An 18,160-nucleotide genomic window follows, 5' to 3' on the forward strand; every position below is an offset into this window, starting at 1 on the left:
GAAGTGTAATAGCCAGGTCCAAGTGGGAGCAGCATGAGCATCTGCTCTATTGCCTTGCGACTTCCATGTGTTTGGCTCATTAAAAAAACATATCAAAGAGAAGCGCTTCAACTTGGATGACAAGTTGAAGGACTCAGTGGAGGACTGGCTCCTTTCAGAGCCACAGTAATTCTGGGAACAGGGTATCATTCAGCTTGTGAAACAATAGGCCTCTTATGATTACTTTTGAATAAAAACTTCAATTATACCCACAGTGTTGTTCATACCTTTTCTTTTGAACACTCCTCATACTTGTTTAACTCCAGTGTCAATCTGTGTAACTGTATACTCACACTAATGTTAGAAGATATTCTATGTAAATTTTTCACACCTGCTGTTTGTTTTTAACACTTGTTTCTCCTAGAATACAGACAGCCCACATTATTGTGCTACTTGTTGCCTGTTCATGCACATATTGCCCAATGTGACTTTTCTATCATCTGTTGTTGTGTCACAGATGAGGAGTATTGTTTCAAATTGTATCATGTCCACCAGTGGACAAAATTGAGTTTGATACATTTTTGTATTATTTCTGAAGTGCTCTTTCATGCTGTAAAATCAGACTGGAACAAATTGTATTCACTAATAGGGTAAATAGCAGCTGAAAACTAGCTGTTGTTTGAAATCATATTCAGTTCTCTGAAGTGTGTATTTCAAGTCATATTTTGTCCAACATTAACACTACATGAAGCTGATTAGTTGCTTTGCTTAGTTTATTATACTGACAACGAGCACTCAGCACTGCTCTGTGGTCAATAATGACAGTTATCTTTATTTGTGAGTTGTGTGTAAGGGAACAGTTTCTTCATTTATGGAGGAAGAAATTGCTGTAGATGATAATTCAAGAAGAAGTCAAAAGAGAGATAAGAAAATCAAATATGCACATCAAGTTAAAGCACCAATACAGCGCATAAAGAAAAGAAGACTGAGTGTGAATAATTTGTTATGTAAACAGTTTAAGGATTGTTGGAGGATCAAATGAGATTTACATTTCTGTGCTAACATCATCAATTCAGTTGCTGTAGAATCTGGCAATGAGGAAGAAGTCAGTATGTCATCTTGTGGTTGCTTGGACGGAAGAGGAAGATTGAACCAAACCTGAAGAGAAACCAATAGGATGGCCATTATAAGCATTCTATAAATCAAAATGTTGAACCAGAAGATTTAGGTTTTGGATTAACAATGTTATTTAATAACATCATACAGAAGCATTTATGTAATACAGTATCTTATCTATATAAATAAATATCTACATAAATGATTTAGGAGACAATCTGAGTAGCTGTCTTAGGTTATTGGCAGCTGATGCTGTCATTTATCGTCTAGTAAAGTCATCAGAAGATCAAAACAAATTGCAAAATGATTTAGAAAAGATATCTGCATGATGTGAAAATTAGCAATTGACTCTAAATGATGAAAGTGTGAGGTCATCCACATGAGTGCTAGAAGGAATCCGTTACACATTGGTTACATGATAAATCAGTCAAATCTAAAGACCATATATTCAACTAAATACCTAGAAATTACAATTACGAACAACTTAAATTGGAAAGAACGCTTGTCCATTCTCTTTTGGAGTACCACTGCATGGTCTGGGATCCTTATCAGGTAGGATTAAGGGAATATATCAAGAAAGGTCAAAGAAGAGCAGCATGTTTTGGATTATCACAAAATAGGGGAGAGAGTGTCATGGGCATGATACAGGATTTGGGGTGGACATCATTAAAACAAAGGTGTTTTTCATTGTGGTGAAATCTCCTCATGAAATATCAATTGCTGACTTTCTCCTCCAAATGCGAAAATATTTGGTTGATGCCTTCCTATATAGTCACAAACGATCATCATAATAAAATAAGTGAAATCAGAGCTCACACGGAAAGATGTAGGTGTTCATTTTTTTCACACACTGTTTGAGATTGGAACAATAGAGAATCATTGTTAAGGTTGTTCCATGAACCCTCTGCCAGACACTTAAGTGTGATTTGCGGAGCATCCATGTAGATGTTAATGTAGATCATTAAAGAATTATAGTAGAAAGGTACTGTGAATTGTATAGCAAAACTGTTAATGTGAATGTGTTTATTGTGTAGTAACATGGTTTTGAATAATAAAGTGTTAGTTTGATATAAATCCTATTTAAGTCAAATGGCAGCAAGAAGGACGTTATGAACACCATAGAACATTTATTGTGAAAAAATTAATTTTGTATTTAAGGGTAATGTTCGTCTATGATAATTAGTTATGTATTTAATTTAAATTAATCTTTATTTGTATATTTTACAGATTATTGGATCAAAGCATATTAAGTCCAGTACATTTTCCTTTAATTTGAATTATGCGAGTAGAAACTTATTTCACTACTTCATATTTCTAGAAGTAAGCCTCCAACACAAGGACTACTTACTTTACAACTTGTAAAAAAATCCCATGTGAGAGTTATTCAGTATTTTGCTTCTCCTGTAAAATTTTGTGTATTGTGGTTTGAAACAGTGCTCTTCAGATGTACTATGCCAATAAAAGCTGTCAATCAATAATTTCAATTTGTTCTTTGACAAAAACAGCAAAATCTAGATAAAAGTTCTTCCTTATCTTTACAGATATTGACGAGTGTCAAACAATTCCGGACTTGTGTCGTAATGGACGCTGCATAAACACACTTGGTTCTTATCGCTGCATTTGCAATAAGGGATATAAAGCAGATGGCAGTGGAACAAGATGCAGAGGTAATTTACAAAATGTATTTGTTTTCATGAGGGATAAATTGCTTTCAGTTTAGCCTAATATCTTTTCTCCAAAACATGTTTAAAAGTTTTTCTAAATCAGTTAACTTTTTCATAGTTAATTTTGGATTAAAATTGTTGTGTTGAGAGCAAGTGTGAATAACATATGAAATGTAACAATAAGAGGAATTAGAGTAACATACCATCTACAGGCTTTGTCATTCATCACATATCTTATGACAGAGCTCACTGCCACCCTTGTCTTCCCTGATGATGTGTAACTCTTCCTAGGTTGCCTGAAGTGTTGCTCTACCAACTTTATTTTATAATTTGTTCTGTAGTACCTGTGGTTTCCCCAAAGAAAACCAGTACCTTTTTCATTATGAAACTGTTTATTATATTACTCAAAGCTCTGCTGCTCACTGTCTTGCGCCAGGTACCACAGTTATATTAATTTTAATGACCGTTATGAAAAGGATAGATTGCTACTCACCGTATAGTGGAGCTGTTGAGTCACAGACAGGCACAACAAAACAATTACTGAACGAGTAAGCTTTTGGCTTGGAGACCTTCTCATGAATTAGACAACAATTACACACACATTCACACAAACAAAGGTCATTCAAACATGATCACTGTTTCTGGAGCCAGTCTAATTCCGGTCTAATTCAGGTTTCATCAAAATCGTTAATCGACAATTGAGAATGTTACCTTATAAGTGCCAATGGAGGTGTAAATGCAGTAATATTTATATTTTTATTATAGCTAAGCAGGTAATGCATTGTCACGTTTTCTATATATTTAAAAGTAGCTTCTTTGCTCGAAGGCCCATGTTTACTTGACTTTTTTGTTTCGAATGATCATTTCTGTCATGTCCCTGAGTATTGAGCATTCCTCCTCGAACACCTTGTATAGGAGGGTAGGTTGTGAGTAATAGGCTGAAGGTGTTGGTCTACAAGAGCAGAGATTCTCTCAGTGTGGGGCACAGTAATTGGTCACAATGGGGTGTCATGGGTTGTTGTATTTAGGGACAAGGAATCATGTAGAAGGTAGGAGAGCAGGGAGCGGTAGGGATGACGAGAGAGACGGACTCCAGGGAGAGGTTCTGGGAAGGGCCCAAGGATTTGAGGAGAGACTGTAGTTCCTACTGAGTTTCTGAAATAGGGTCATTGTAACAGAGTTTGTAAGTGGAAAAATCTGGCAGAGTCCTTCCACCAGGTAATCCTTGTGGTTTGAAACCTCAGTGGTGGAGCCTTTGGTAGCAGGCAGGATTATAAGGTCTGGATTAATTTTTAAGTGGTGGATTGCAGTTCTTTCTACAGATGTAATATTAGCTCTCATGTTGAGGGATTTGGGGAATGATGGTGAGGCAAGATTCGAGGTTAAGAAATTCTTGAAAGTTATCAGGGAATGATTAGGGGGTTGTGGGGGTGGATCACAGTTGGATGGTGGAGTGAACTGAGTCAGGCAGGGTTAAGCACTGGTTATGGGTTGAGTGTGATCAGTAGGGATGGTGGTGTTTCCACTGTAGGGACCAGGAGAAGAAGAGAAGGTATTTAACAAGTTCAGCATGATTGAATTTGGTAGTAGAGCAAAAGGTAAGGCTGTGGGAAAGGTCTGATACCTCTGTAGACTAACATATTCATTGGCCATCAAGAGGAAGCCTTCCTAATCACACAGAACCCAAAACACTTCACCTGGTTCAGATTCATTGATGGCATCTTTGTGATCTAGATTGAGCATGAGGACACCTTGTCCACATTCCCCAGAACCTCAACAGCTTCTCTGACATTTACTCCTCCTGGCCCTCCTCAACCCACAAGCCACTTTCCTCCATACTGACGTCCACCTCAGAGATGGCTACATCAATTCCTCCGTCCATATCAAACCTACCAACCACCAGCAGTACCTCTACTTCAACAGCTGCCACCCATTCCATACCAAAAAATTCCTTCCTTACAGCCTAGCCATCACGGGCTGTCACATCCTTAGTGATGAGCAGTTTCTCTCGAAATACACAAAGTGTTTCGCTGAGGTCTTCTCAGTTTGAAATTACCCTCCCAACCTCATACAGAAGCAGATCTCCCCAGTCACCTTCCAGTATCCCATCATCTGGCCTCAGAGGAGCATTCCTCTCATGATTCACAAACATCCAGGACTGGAGCAACTGAATCGCATTCTTTGCCAAGGTTTAGACTACCTCTCGTCATGCCCCGAAAAGAGAAATGTCCCAATCACTACCTTCCCACACCTCCAGCAGTGATATTCTGCCACCCACTGATTGTACAGAGTATCCTCATCCATACCTACTCTACTTCAGCTCCCAACCCCTTGCTTCATGGCTCCTATCCATGTAATAAACGTAGATGCAAGATGTTCCCCTATATTCTCCCACCACCACCTACTCAAGTCCAGCTAAAAGCATCACATATCGCATAAAATGTGGGGCTACCTATGAAAGTAGTCATGTGATCTACAAGCTAAGCTGCAACCACTGTGCTGCATTCTATGTAGTCATGACTGCCAACAAGCTGGTCATGACTACCAACAAGCTATCTGTCCACGTGAATGGCCACAGACAAACAGTGGCCAAGAAACAGCTAGACCCAGCAGTTGCTGAGAATACAGCACAACACAACATTCTTCACTTGAGTGATTGCTTCACAGCTTGTGCCATTTGGATACTTCCTGCCAACAAGAGCTTTTGTGAATTGTGTACATGGGAACTCTTCTTGCAATATGTCCTACGTTCCTATAACACCCCTGGTCTCAGCCTTTATTAGTTACTGTCCTTCACCTGCCTATCCCCTTCCCTGCTCCCAATCCAGCGCTAAACAGCCTTCTATTCCAACAACACACTCCACAGTCTTCTTTCCTTTTACACTACCTCCCCCAGGCTCCCTTCCCTCTCCCTCTGTCTAACCTCCCAACTGCACCTAGTTGCCCTACCCTACCCCCTTCCATATCGTCCCTGTATAACAGCAGTTTACTGTCTCTCACCCCTACCCTGCTATCCCCTTCCCCCACACACACAGCAAACTCATTAGCTCCACCACCCAGATTTCTTCTCTCATCATGTGCAGTTGCTCACAGTCTGGCCTCGGCAGCCAGAGACAGTGTCATGTGTGTGTTTATTGTGCTAGGGTGAATGTGTGTGTGTGTGTGTGTGTGTGTGTGTGTGTGTGTAACTATTACAAAGAAATTCATTTTGTAATAATAATAACAAGTTTATTTTAGCAATAAATACGAATAACTTACATAAAATATGTGTAGCCACTCAATGGCTGCCTTCTACCGAGGAGATGACAACTATATATATAGGTGTCTGTATATGTGTGGATGGAAATGTGTGTGTGTGCGAGTGGTATACCCGTCCTTGTTTCCTTTTTTTCCCCCCTAAGGTAAGTCTTTCCGCTCCCGGGATTGGAATGACTCCTTACCCTCTCCCTTAAAACCCACATCCTTTCGTCTTTCCCTCCCCTTCCCTCTTTCCTGATGAGGCAACAGTTTGTTGCGAAAGCTTGAATTTTGTGTTTGTTTGTGTGTCTGTCGACCTGCCAGCACTTTCATTTGGTAAGTCACTACACCTTTGTTTTTAGATATATTTTTCCTACGTGGAATGTTTCCCTCTATTATAACTATATATATAAAAACAAAGATGAGGTGACTTACCGAACGAAAGCGCTGGCAGGTCGATAGACACACAAACAAACACAAACATACACACAAAATTCAAGCTTTCGCAACAAACTGTTGCCTCATCAGGAAAGAGGGAAGGAGAAGGGAAGACGAAAGGAAGTGGGTTTTAAGGGAGAGGGTAAGGAGTCATTCCAATCCCGGGAGCGGAAAGACTTACCTTAGGGGGAAAAAAGGACAGGTATACACTCGCACACACGCACATATGCATCCACACATACAGACACAAGCAGACATATTTAAAGACCATATGTCTGCTTGTGTCTGTATGTGTGGATGGATATGTGCGTGTGTGCGAGTGTATACCTGTCCTTTTTTCCCCCTAAGGTAAGTCTTTCCGCTCCCGGGATTGGAATGACTCCTTACCCTCTCCCTTAAAACCCACTTCCTTTCGTCTTCCCCTCTCCTTCCCTCTTTCCTGATGAGGCAACAGTTTGTTGCGAAAGCTTGAATTTTGTGTGTATGTTTGTGTTTGTTTGTGTGTCTATCGACCTGCCAGCGCTTTCGTTCGGTAAGTCACCTCATCTTTGTTTTTATATATAATTTTTCCCACGTGGAATGAATATAATGAGAAAAACATTCCACGTAGGAAAAATATACCTAAAAACAAAGATGATGAGACTTACCAAACAAAAGCGCTGGCAGGTCGATAGACACACAAACAAACACAAACATACACACAAAATTCTAGCTTTCGCAACCAACGGTTGCTTCATCAGGAAGTAGGGAAGGAGAGGGAAAGACGAAAGGATGTGGGTTTTAAGGGAGAGGGTAAGGAGTCATCCCAATCCCGGGAGTGGGAAGACTTACCGTAGGGGGAAAAAAGGACAGGTATACACTCGCACACACACACATATCCATCCGCACATACACAGACACAAGCAGGAAAATGTCTGCTTGTGTCTGTGTATGTGCGGATGGATATGTGTGTGTGTGTGTGTGTGCGAGTGTATACCTATCCTTTTTTCCCCCTAAGGTAAGTCTTTCCGCTCCCGGGATTGGGATGACTCCTTACCCTCTCCCTTAAAACCCACATCCTTTCGTCTTTCCCTCTCCTTCCCTCCTTCCTGATGAGGCAACCGTTGGTTGCGAAAGCTAGAATTTTGTGTGTATGTTTGTGTTTGTTTGTGTGTCTATCGACCTGCCACCGCTTTTGTTTGGTATATATCCACGTGGGAAAAATATATCTAAAAAGAAAGATGATGTAACTTACCAAACGAAAGCACTGGCATGTTGATAAACACACAAACAAACACAAACATACACACAAAATTCAAGCTTTTGCAACCAATGGTTGCTTCATCAGGAAAGAGAGAAGGAGAGGGAAAGACGAACGGATGTGGGTTTTGAGGGAGAGGGTAAGGAGTCATTCCAATCCCGGGAGCGGAAAGACTTACCTTAGGGGGGAAAAAAGACAGGTATAGACTCACACATACACACATATCCATCCGCACATATACAGACACAAGCAGACATATGTAAAGGCAAAGAGTTTGGGCAGAGCTGTCAGTCGAGACGGAAGTACAGAGACAACCACAACGGAGGAGTATCTGTTGAGAGGCCAGACAAACGTGTGGTTCCTGAAGAGGGGCAGCAGCCTTTTCAGTAGTTGCAGGGGCAACAGTCTGGATGATTGACTGATCTGGCCTTGCAACACTAACCAAAACGGCCTTGCTGTGCTGGTACTGTGAACGGCTGAAAGTAAGGGGAAACTACAGCCGTAATTTTTCCCGAGGGCATGCAGCTTTACTGTATGGTTAAATGATGGTGGCGTCCGCTTGGGTAAAATATTCCGGAGGTAGAATAGTCCCCTATTCGGATCTCTGGGCGGGGACTACTCAAGAGGACGTCGTTATCAAGAGAAAGAAAACTGTCATTCTACGGATCGGAGCGTGGAATGTCAGATCCCTGAATCGGGCAGGTAAGTTAGAAAATTTAAAAAGGGAAATAGATAGGTTAAAGTTAGATATAGTGGGAATTAGTGAAGTTCGGTGGCAGGAGGAACAAGACTTCTGGTCAGGTGAATACAGGGTTATAAATACAAACTCAAATAGGGGTAATGCAGGAGTAGGTTTAATAATGAATAAAAAAATAGGAGTGCGGGTAAGCTACTACAAACAGCATAGTGAACGCGTTATTGTGGCCAAGATAGACACGAAGCCCACGCCTACTACAGTAGTACAAGTTTATGTCCCAACTAGCTCTGCAGATGATGAAGAAATTGATGAAATGTATGATGAGATAAAAGAAATTATTCAGGTAGTGAAGGGAGACGAAAATTTAATTGTCGTGGGTGACTGGAATTCGACAGTAGGAAAAGGAAGGGAAGGAAACGTAGTAGGTGAATATGGATTGGGGCTAAGAAATTAAAGACGAAGCTGCCTGGTAGAATTTTGCACAGAGCATAACTTTATCATAGCTAACACTTGGTTCAAGAATCATGAAAGAAGGTTGTATACATGGAAGAACCGTGGAGATACTAAAAGGTTTCAGATAGGTTATATAATGGTAAGACAGAGTTTTAGGAACCAGGTTTCAAATTGTAAGACATTTCCAGGGTCAGATGTGGACTCTGACCACAATCTATTGGTTATGAATTGTAGATTAAAACTGAAGAAACTGCAAAAAGATGGGAATTTAAGGAGATGGGACCTGGATAAACTGACTAAACCAGAGGTTGTACAGAGTTTCATGGAGAGCATAAGGGAACAATTGACAGGAATGGGGGAAAGAAATACAGTAGAAGAAGAATGGGTAGCTCTGAGGGATGAAGTACTGAAGGCAGCAGAGGATCAAGTAGGTAAAAAGGCGAGGGCCAATAGAAATCCTTGGCTAACAGAAGAAATATTGAACTTAATTGATGAAAGGAGAAAATATAAAAATGCAGTAAATGAAACAGGCACAAATGAATACAAACGTCTCAAAAATGAGATTGACAGGACGTGCAAAATGGCTAAACAGGGATGGCTAGAGGACAAATGTAAGGATGTAGAGGCTTATCTCACTAGGGGCTAGATAGATACTGCCTACAGGAAAAGTAAAGAGACCTTTGTAGAAAAGAGAGCCACTTGTATGAATATCAAGAGCTCAGATGGAAACCCAGTTCTAAGCAAAGAAGGGAAAGCAGAAAGGTGGAAGGAGTATAGAGAGGGTCTATACAAGGGTGATGTACTTGAGGACAATATTATGGAAATGGAAGAGAATGTAGATGAAGATGAAATGGGAGATACGATACTGCATGAAGAGTTTGACTGAGCACAGAAAGACCTGAGTCGAAACAAGGCCCCGGGAGTAGACAACATTCCATTGGAACTACTGACGGCCTTGGGAGAGCCAGTCCTGAAAAAACTCCAGCATCTGGTGAGCAAGATGTATGAGACAGGCGAAATACCCTCAGACTTCAAGAAAAATATAATAATTCCAATCCCAAAGAAAGCAGGTGCTGACAGATGTGAAAATTACCGAAGTATCAGTTTAATAAGTCACAGCTGCAAAATACTAACGCGAATTCTTTACAGACAAATGGAAAAACTGGTAGAAGCCGACCTCGGGGAAGATCAGTTTGGATCCCGCAGAAATGTTGGAACATGTGAGGCAATACTGACCTTACGACTTATCTTAGAAGAAAGATTAAGGAAAGGCAAACATATGTTTCTAGCATTTGTAGACTTAGAGAAAGCTTTTGACAATGTTGACTGCAATACTCTCTTTCAAATTCTAAGGGTGGCAGGGGTAAAATACAGAGAGCAAAAGGCTATTTACAGAATGAGATTTTCACTCTGTAGCGGAGTGTGCGCTGATATGAAACTTGCTGGCAGATTAAAACTGTGTGCCTGACCGAGACTCGAACTCGGGACCTTTGCCTTTCATGGGCAAGTGCTCTACCATCTGAGCTACCGAAGCAAGACTCATGCCCGGTCCTCACAGCTTTACTTCTGCCAGTATCTCATCTCCTACCTTCCAAACTTTACAGAAGCTCTCCTGCGAACCTTGCAGAACTAGCACTCCTGAAAGAAAGGATACTGCGGAGACATGGCTTAGCCACAGCCTGGGGGATGTTTCCAGAATGAGATTTTCACTCTGCAGCGGAGTGTGCGCTGATATGAAACTTCCTGGCCCTTCCTTGCCCGCGAAAGGCAAAGGTCCTGAGTTCGAGTCTCGATCGGGCACACAGTTTTAATCTGCCAGGAAGTTTCAGGCTATTTACAATTTGTACAGTAACCAGATGGCAGTTATAAGAGTCGAGGGGCATGAAAGGGAAGCAGTGGTTGGTAAGGGAGTGAGACAGTGTTGTAGCCTCTCCCCGATGTTATTAAATCTGTATATTGAGCAAGCCATAAAGGAAACAAAAGAAAAATTCGGAGTAGGTATTAAAATCCATGGAGAAGAAATAAAAACTTTCAGGTTCGCCGATAACATTGTAATTCTGTCAGAGACAGCAAAGGACTTGGAAGAGCAGTTGAACGGAATGGATAGTGTCTTGAAAGGAGGATATAAGATGAACATCAACAAAAGCAAAACAAAGATAATGGAATGATTCGAATTAAGTTGGGTGATGCTGAGGGAATTAGATTAGGAAATGAGACACTTAAAGTTGTAAAGGAGTTTTGCTACTTGGGGAGCAAAATAACTGATGATGGTCGAAGTAGAGAGGATATTAAATGTAGAATGGCAATGGCAAGGAAAGCATTTCTGAAGAAGAGTATAGATTTAAGTGTCAGGAAGTCGTTTCCGAAAGTATTTGTATGGAGTGTAGCCATGTATGGAAGTGAAACATGGACGATAAATATTTTAGCCAAGAAGAGAATAGAAGCTTTCAAAATGTGGTGCTACAGAAGAATGCTGAAGATTAGATGGGTAGATCACTTAACTAATGGGGACGTATTGAATAGTATTGGGGAGAAGAGGAGTTTGTGGCACAACTTGACAAGAAGATGGGACCGGTTGGTAGGACATGTTCTGAGGCATCAAGGGATCACAAATTTAGCATTGGAGGGCAGTGTGGAGGATAAAAATTGTAGAGGGAGACCAAGAGATGAATACACTAAGCAGATTCAGAAGGATGTAGGTTGCAGTAGGTACTGGGAGATGAAGAAGCTTGCACAGGATAGGGTAGCATGGAGAGCTGCATCAAACCAGTCTCAGGACTGAAGACAACAACAACAACAACAACAACAACAATGCGCAGTTAAGTGCATCATATCTGTGGATTCAGAGGCATAGCTTTCTAAGATGGTTATGTTTACTTTCTCTTTTGTTATGTTTATGAGAATGTGTATAGTAACTCTTGTATGTGCTGAGTTTATATAGTTACAGTTATCTATAGTAAGTCAGCATAATGTAAATAATTAAACCTATAACTTAATGCATCTACACTGATATCTCCAACAAACAACATACGTTTTTTATACTCTGATATCTTCTCCAGCAAGTTCTCCAGCTAATTAAAAAATTCTTAAATGCTGCTTCCAAATGACCTATACAGAGCTACTATAATCAGACTGTTGTTCTCAAGTTTGATATTTACTGCTGCAACTTCAAGTACCATTTTGGTACTCATATCATCAATCCAATCAACTTTTTGACATGCTGTATCATTTCTGCTATAAGTGCCTGCCCCACAACCTTTATGTGTTGTTCTACAGAATAAGTTAATGAGTTTGTAGTTATTTTGCCTCTATCGATACTCTTCATCTTTCTTGCAATCCACTTCACGTGCTACGAAAAATGTGGTTTACATTCATTCAGATGTATGTCCAAGTGCTCTGCTTTATTTGTTGTATACTGCATATTCTGGTAAGTTAATTTATCTATATTTCCTAGAGTAATGCAACCACCTGTGTGGGGGGTGGGGGGTGAGCTTTATTCTAAAAAAGCATCTCATTGTTATATTGAAAATTAAACTGTAGTAATGCTGTACCCTAAACTTGCTCAGCCAGGAAATAAGTAGGTGTGAGTTAGGAGGAATGCTCTGTAGTAACATAATTAGATGGTGAGTAAAGTTAGAAAATTCAAAAAGATGAAACTCAAATTGTTCAGAGCTCTGGCAAAAATTAAGTTAAACAATGGATCTAGGAGTCGTAGAGCGATTTCGAATTACATTAAATTAAAATCTGTTTGAAATCTGATATGAGTTCCATAGTTCATAAGACAGCTGAGAAAATGTTACTAAATAATGGAAGGAGTAAAGATAGTAACCCACCAAATACATGAGGCACTGAGTCATGATAGGCGCTTATTAGAACCACGGCTTAGGATGTGCTTAAGGTGTTCTACTCTGAGATAATATTGGATTTGTCCATAAAATTTCGGATGTGCAGCCACATAAATTCAGCTTCTTCTTCTAATATTGGATTTTATTTGGGGAGAGGGGGGGGAGGATGGGTGGCAGGGTAGGTTTTTACTTGTCTGTGAAAGTCATAGTGAGACCATCAGCACAACAGGCAAGGGGTTGCTTATCACTACAGATGTACTATCCATGTGTGACTAGACTATGTGGGAGAGACTTCTTAGCGTGGAAGTGATGGCAGCTATCAAAATTCATGTGCTGTTGATATTTAGTGAGGATGATGTGGACAGATGTTTTTAAGGTGCCATTGGAGTGGTACATGACGAAAGTCCAAAAAGATGGAACATAGAGCTGAGGAGAACAAGGTGAAGTGCATGAGAGGAGGAGTTTAGGCTATAGAAGGGTGATGATGGAAAATCTTGGCCCTGGGTCCCCATCATCGATGATGAACCTCAATCAGACAAGGGATTTGGTATTTTTTTATGGCTAAGAAAGTTTTCTCTAGATGTTTCATAAACGTGTTGTCATAGGAGGATGCCTATAGCCTCGCCACAGATTTGTTTGTATATCTGCCTCTCAAATAAGAAGTAATTATGCATAAGGATGTAGTCTGTCAAACAATGGAAAGTTCATTCTTGCTCCCAACATGTTGCCTCAACTCATATACCCACAGTAGCACCAGATGCAAGAACTGTTGCATACGTCCTCCCACTACCACTTACTCCAGTATTGTCACTGGCACCTCATACCCCATGAAAGGCAGTGCCACCTGTGAAAGCAGCCATCATCCACAAACTAAGTTGCAACCATTTTGCCACTTTCTTTGTGGGCATGACAACTAACAAGCTGTGTGTCTGCGTGGAGGCCACCGCCCTACTGTGACCAAGAGACAGCTGCTAATGCAATTGCTGAACATGCCACCCAACATGATGTGCTTCAATTTAATGACTGATTTGTGGCCTGTGCCATTTGAATTCTTGCCACCAACACCAGCTTTTTTGAATTGCAGTGGGAAACGGTCCTTACAACATACTCTTTGTTCTTGTTTCCCCCACCCTTCCCTGGCCCTAACCTTCGCTAGCACCTGTCCTCCACCTGCTTATAGCCTTCTATGGCCCCAGTCCACTAATACACATGCCTTCTATCCCGTCAGTATATCTACATAGTCTTTTCCTCTTCTCTGGTTCCTTGTCTTCCTCGCACTCCCCCCCCCCCCCTCCACCCCCCGAAACTCGCCACCCCCCACCTCCCCAGCACAATAGCCTCCCAATGCTGCAGTTGGCAGTCACATCCTGTCCCAACAACATCTGTGGATGCTTGCATAGGCAACACTAGCATCTTCCCCACCCTTACCCTGCCCCTGCTATACCTCCCCCTGCCCATCCCATAATTCTTCCTTGCCCCCAAGTGGTGGTGGTGGTGGTGGTGGTGTCAGTGTGTGTGAAATTTTCTACTTCTGGAGAAGGGCTTTGGCCGAAAGGTGAAATATTTTTAGCATTCCTTTTCATTGTGCTTTGTGCGACTGAACGCCTCTTCTACACTCCTGGAAATTGAAATAAGAATACCATGAATTCATTGTCCCAGGAAGGGGAAACTTTATTGACACATTCCTGGGGTCAGATACATCACATGATCACACTGACAGAACCACAGGCACATAGACACAGGCAACAGAGCATGCACAATGTCGGCACTAGTACAGTGTATATCCACCTTTCGCAGCAATGTAGGCTGCTATTCTCCCATGGAGACGATCGTAGAGATGCTGGATGTAGTCCTGTGGAACGACTTGCAATGCCATTTCCACCTGGCGCCTCAGTTGGACCAGCGTTCGTGCTGGACGTGCAGACCGCGTGAGACGACGCTTCATCCAGTCCCAAACATGCTCAATGGGGGACAGATCCGGAGATCTTGCTGGCCAGGGTAGTTGACTTACACCTTCTAGAGCACGTTGGTTGGCACGGGATACATGCGGACGTGCATTGTCCTGTTGGAACAGCAAGTTCCCTTGCCGGTCTAGGAATGGTAGAACGATGGGTTCGATGACGGTTTGGATGTACCGTGCACTATTCAGTGTCCCCTCGACGATCACCAGTGGTGTACGGCCAGTGTAGGAGATCGCTCCCCACACCATGATGCCGGGTGTTGGCCCTGTGTGCCTCGGTCGTATGCAGTCCTGATTGTGGCGCTCACCTGCACGGTGCCAAACACGCATACGACCATCATTGGCACCAAGGCAAAGCGACTCTCATCGCTGAAGACGACACGTCTGCATTCGTCCCTCCATTCACGCCTGTCGCGACACCACTGGAGGCGGGCTGCACGATGTTGGGGCGTGAGCGGAAGACGGCCTAACGGTGTGCGGGACCGTAGCCCAGCTTCATGGAGACGGTTGCGAATGGCCCTCGCCGATACCCCAGGAGCAACAGTGTCCCTAATTTGCTGGGAAGTGGCGGTGCGGTCCCCTACGGCACTGCGTAGGATCCTACGGTCTTGGCGTGCATCCGTGCGTCGCTGCGGTCCGGTCCCAGGTCGACGGGCACGTGCACCTTCCGCCGACCACTGGCGACAACATCGATGTACTGTGGAGACCTCACACCCCACGTGTTGAGCAATTCGGGGGTACGTCCACCCGGCCTCCCGCATGCCCACTATATGCCCTCGCTCAAAGTCCGTCAACTGCACATACGGTTCACGTCCACGCTGTCGCGGCATGCTACCAGTGTTAAAGACTGCGATGGAGCTCCGTATGCCACGGCAAACTGGCTGACACTGACGGCGGCGGTGCACAAATGCTGCGCAGCTAGCGCCATTCGACGGCCAACACCACGGTTCCTGGTGTGTCTGCTGTGCCGTGCGTGTGATCATTGCTTGTACAGCCCTCTCGCAGTGTCCGGAGCAAGTATGGTGGGTCTGACACACCGGTGTCAATGTGTTCTTTTTTCCATTTCCAGGAGTGTATATAGCGAGTGGCAACATTGTTTGTCAACGTAATATAATTTTATATGTAAAAAGCTTGCTCACTAAACAGCAGCTGGAGAAAACAAAAACAGATATTTAAGGTTAAAAACCAGTGGCTCTTTCTTCTATCAGAAGTATTGAAGAAGAAGGAAGAGGGTTGAAGGAAAAGGACTGGCGAGGTTTAGAGAATGGGGAGAGTTCAGAAAAGTCATCCAGCAACATGGATCAGGGAGACCTATCCAACAGTATGAGAAGGAAAGACTGATTTTGGCGACTGTTCCAGTCAAGGCTTAAAAGCCTATGAGTTTAATGGTGGAAGACAGGGTAATAAGCAAGACAGAGGTTACTGACAAAACATTATGCAAGAGTTAATAAGAAGGAAAACCAAGCACATTATATGTGCTAGAGGTTCGGGGGGGGGGGGGGGGGGGGGGGTGAGATAGACGGGTCAGAAAACTAAAAGCTGGTGAAGAAAGGAGTTGTTACTGTGAAGAAATTGTGAGACCAAAGAAATTAAAAAGAAAAAATAATGTATATTAAGGCCAGGTGGATGGTGAGAACCAAGGAAATGATGTAAGGCCAGTTCCCACGTGCACAGTTCTGAGAAAGTAGTACCTGGGGCAATAATCCAGGTGGAACCTGTGATGAAACAGGCATAACTATCATCTTGTAGGGTGCTAAACACACCATGTGGAAGTCCGAACAGTATTTACAGAACAGTGGGTACATGACACAGTTCGTTTCACAATGTCTCTCCCTCAGATAGTATATGTCTGGCCAGGTACAGGAGTATAGGTGGTGGGTAATTAGGACAAAGTCTTGTGGCATAGGTGGTCACATGGAAGTCATAGCCTTGTCAAAGTAGCTGGTTAATACATTTGTGACTGGGGTAATGATGACTAACAAGAGGTGTACTCATAAGTTGTTTTTGGGAGGGATCGTCAGTACGAGGATGGAAGTGATGGCCTAGGAAATCTGCTTTTGATCTAGGTTGGTAAGGCTGAAGTGAGGATCGTGGTGTATTGCTGTAATGAGTCTGCACCTAAACAAATAGGTCTGCCTTGAATGCAGCCTGTCTGTTGCTGTACATCACCTCAGCGAGTACCCACCTGATTCCAAACCTGGCAATGGTCTTCATGCTCACCTCAATCAACTTTATACTTACCAACAATTACTTTACCTTTGAGGGGCAGACATACAAACAGATCAAGGGCATGTCCATGGGAACCAAGATGGCTCCTTCCTGTGCCAACCTTGTCATGTGTTGCCTGAAGGGGACTTTTCCTGGGCTCTGTAAGAATTCAGCTCCTGGTTTGCTTTAGATACATTGGTAACATCTTTAGCTTATGGACTCATGGTGAGAGTGACCTGTCACAGTTTTTGGAATCTCTTAATACATTCTCCTAATTAAATTTCATAAGGAGCTGTTCCGAATCCCTTGGCACATTCCATGATTACCTCATTCTCATTGAGGGTCGGCTACACACTTCTGTTTGCATTGCAGCCACTAACAAACAACAGTACATACAATCTGACAGTTTCCATCCTTCCCATGTCAAACATTCCCTCGAATACAGTGTTGACATCCGTTGCAAACGTATTCATTCAGATGCAGACCGTTTAAGCAATGGACCACCATTCTCCCCTCAACCTTCATCAGATGTAATTACCCCACTAGCATACTTCAAAAGCAGATTTCCCAGTCCAACACATCCAGCCCTCTTACTGCTGATCCCTCCAAAAAAAGCGGGTTAGGAGGACACCTCTTGTCACTCAGTATTTCTCTGGTTTTGAGTGTATTAAGCAGCTACTTTGACAAGGCTATGGCTTCCTAAAATCATGCCATGAAATGAGGTCCATTCTGTCTGACATTTTGCCCACTACACCTAGAGTAGCTTTTTGTTGCTCCCTTTCCCCCAATCTCCATAACATCCTGGTCATATCTTATGCTCCTTCTTCCATACCCTATGGCTCCTACCTCTGTGACCATCCCCACTGTAAGGCTTAAGGTTTGACTTCCCCTTTGCATCCTCGTACCACAACCTATGCGTTCTCCATAACTGGCAAAACATATACAATCAAAGGAGAAGCCACCTGTGAAATGTCACATGACATACCAGCTGGTATGTAAGTCTTCTGTATAGGTACAATTACCACCAAGTTATCATTTGGGATGAGTGGGCATAGATAGCAACACACAATATCCAGTTGCAAAGCATACTCCATATTGTGACATCCTTGGTTCTCTCCACTCATGTGTCCATAATTTATTTTGATTATTTTCTTTAATTTCTTCTGTCTCAGCATTTCTTCTCAATAGCTATTCCTTTCTTCACTTGTTTTTAATTTTTCATATCTTTTACTTTCTGTCTTGTCTATTCCTCCCCCACACCTCTACCACATATGATGTGCTTAGCTTTCTGCTCTTATTAACTCTTCCATGATGTTTTATCAG

At 42.5% G+C, this 18,160-nt stretch overlaps 1 protein-coding gene across 1 annotated transcript in view; it reads left to right on the forward strand.

The window, feature by feature from the left end:
* LOC126412131 (fibrillin-2-like) overlaps positions 1–18,160 on the forward strand; it is a 675,186-nt gene that overhangs the window by 575,587 nt on the left and 81,439 nt on the right. Inside the window, exon 48 of the mRNA XM_050081574.1 lies at positions 2,637–2,762. Coding sequence (XP_049937531.1) covers positions 2,637–2,762 — 126 coding nt within the window. The remainder of the gene's footprint in view (positions 1–2,636; positions 2,763–18,160) is intronic.

This window comes from Schistocerca serialis, chromosome 7 (assembly GCF_023864345.2).
Source record: "Schistocerca serialis cubense isolate TAMUIC-IGC-003099 chromosome 7, iqSchSeri2.2, whole genome shotgun sequence".
In the NCBI taxonomy this organism is placed as follows: domain Eukaryota; kingdom Metazoa; phylum Arthropoda; class Insecta; order Orthoptera; family Acrididae; genus Schistocerca; species Schistocerca serialis.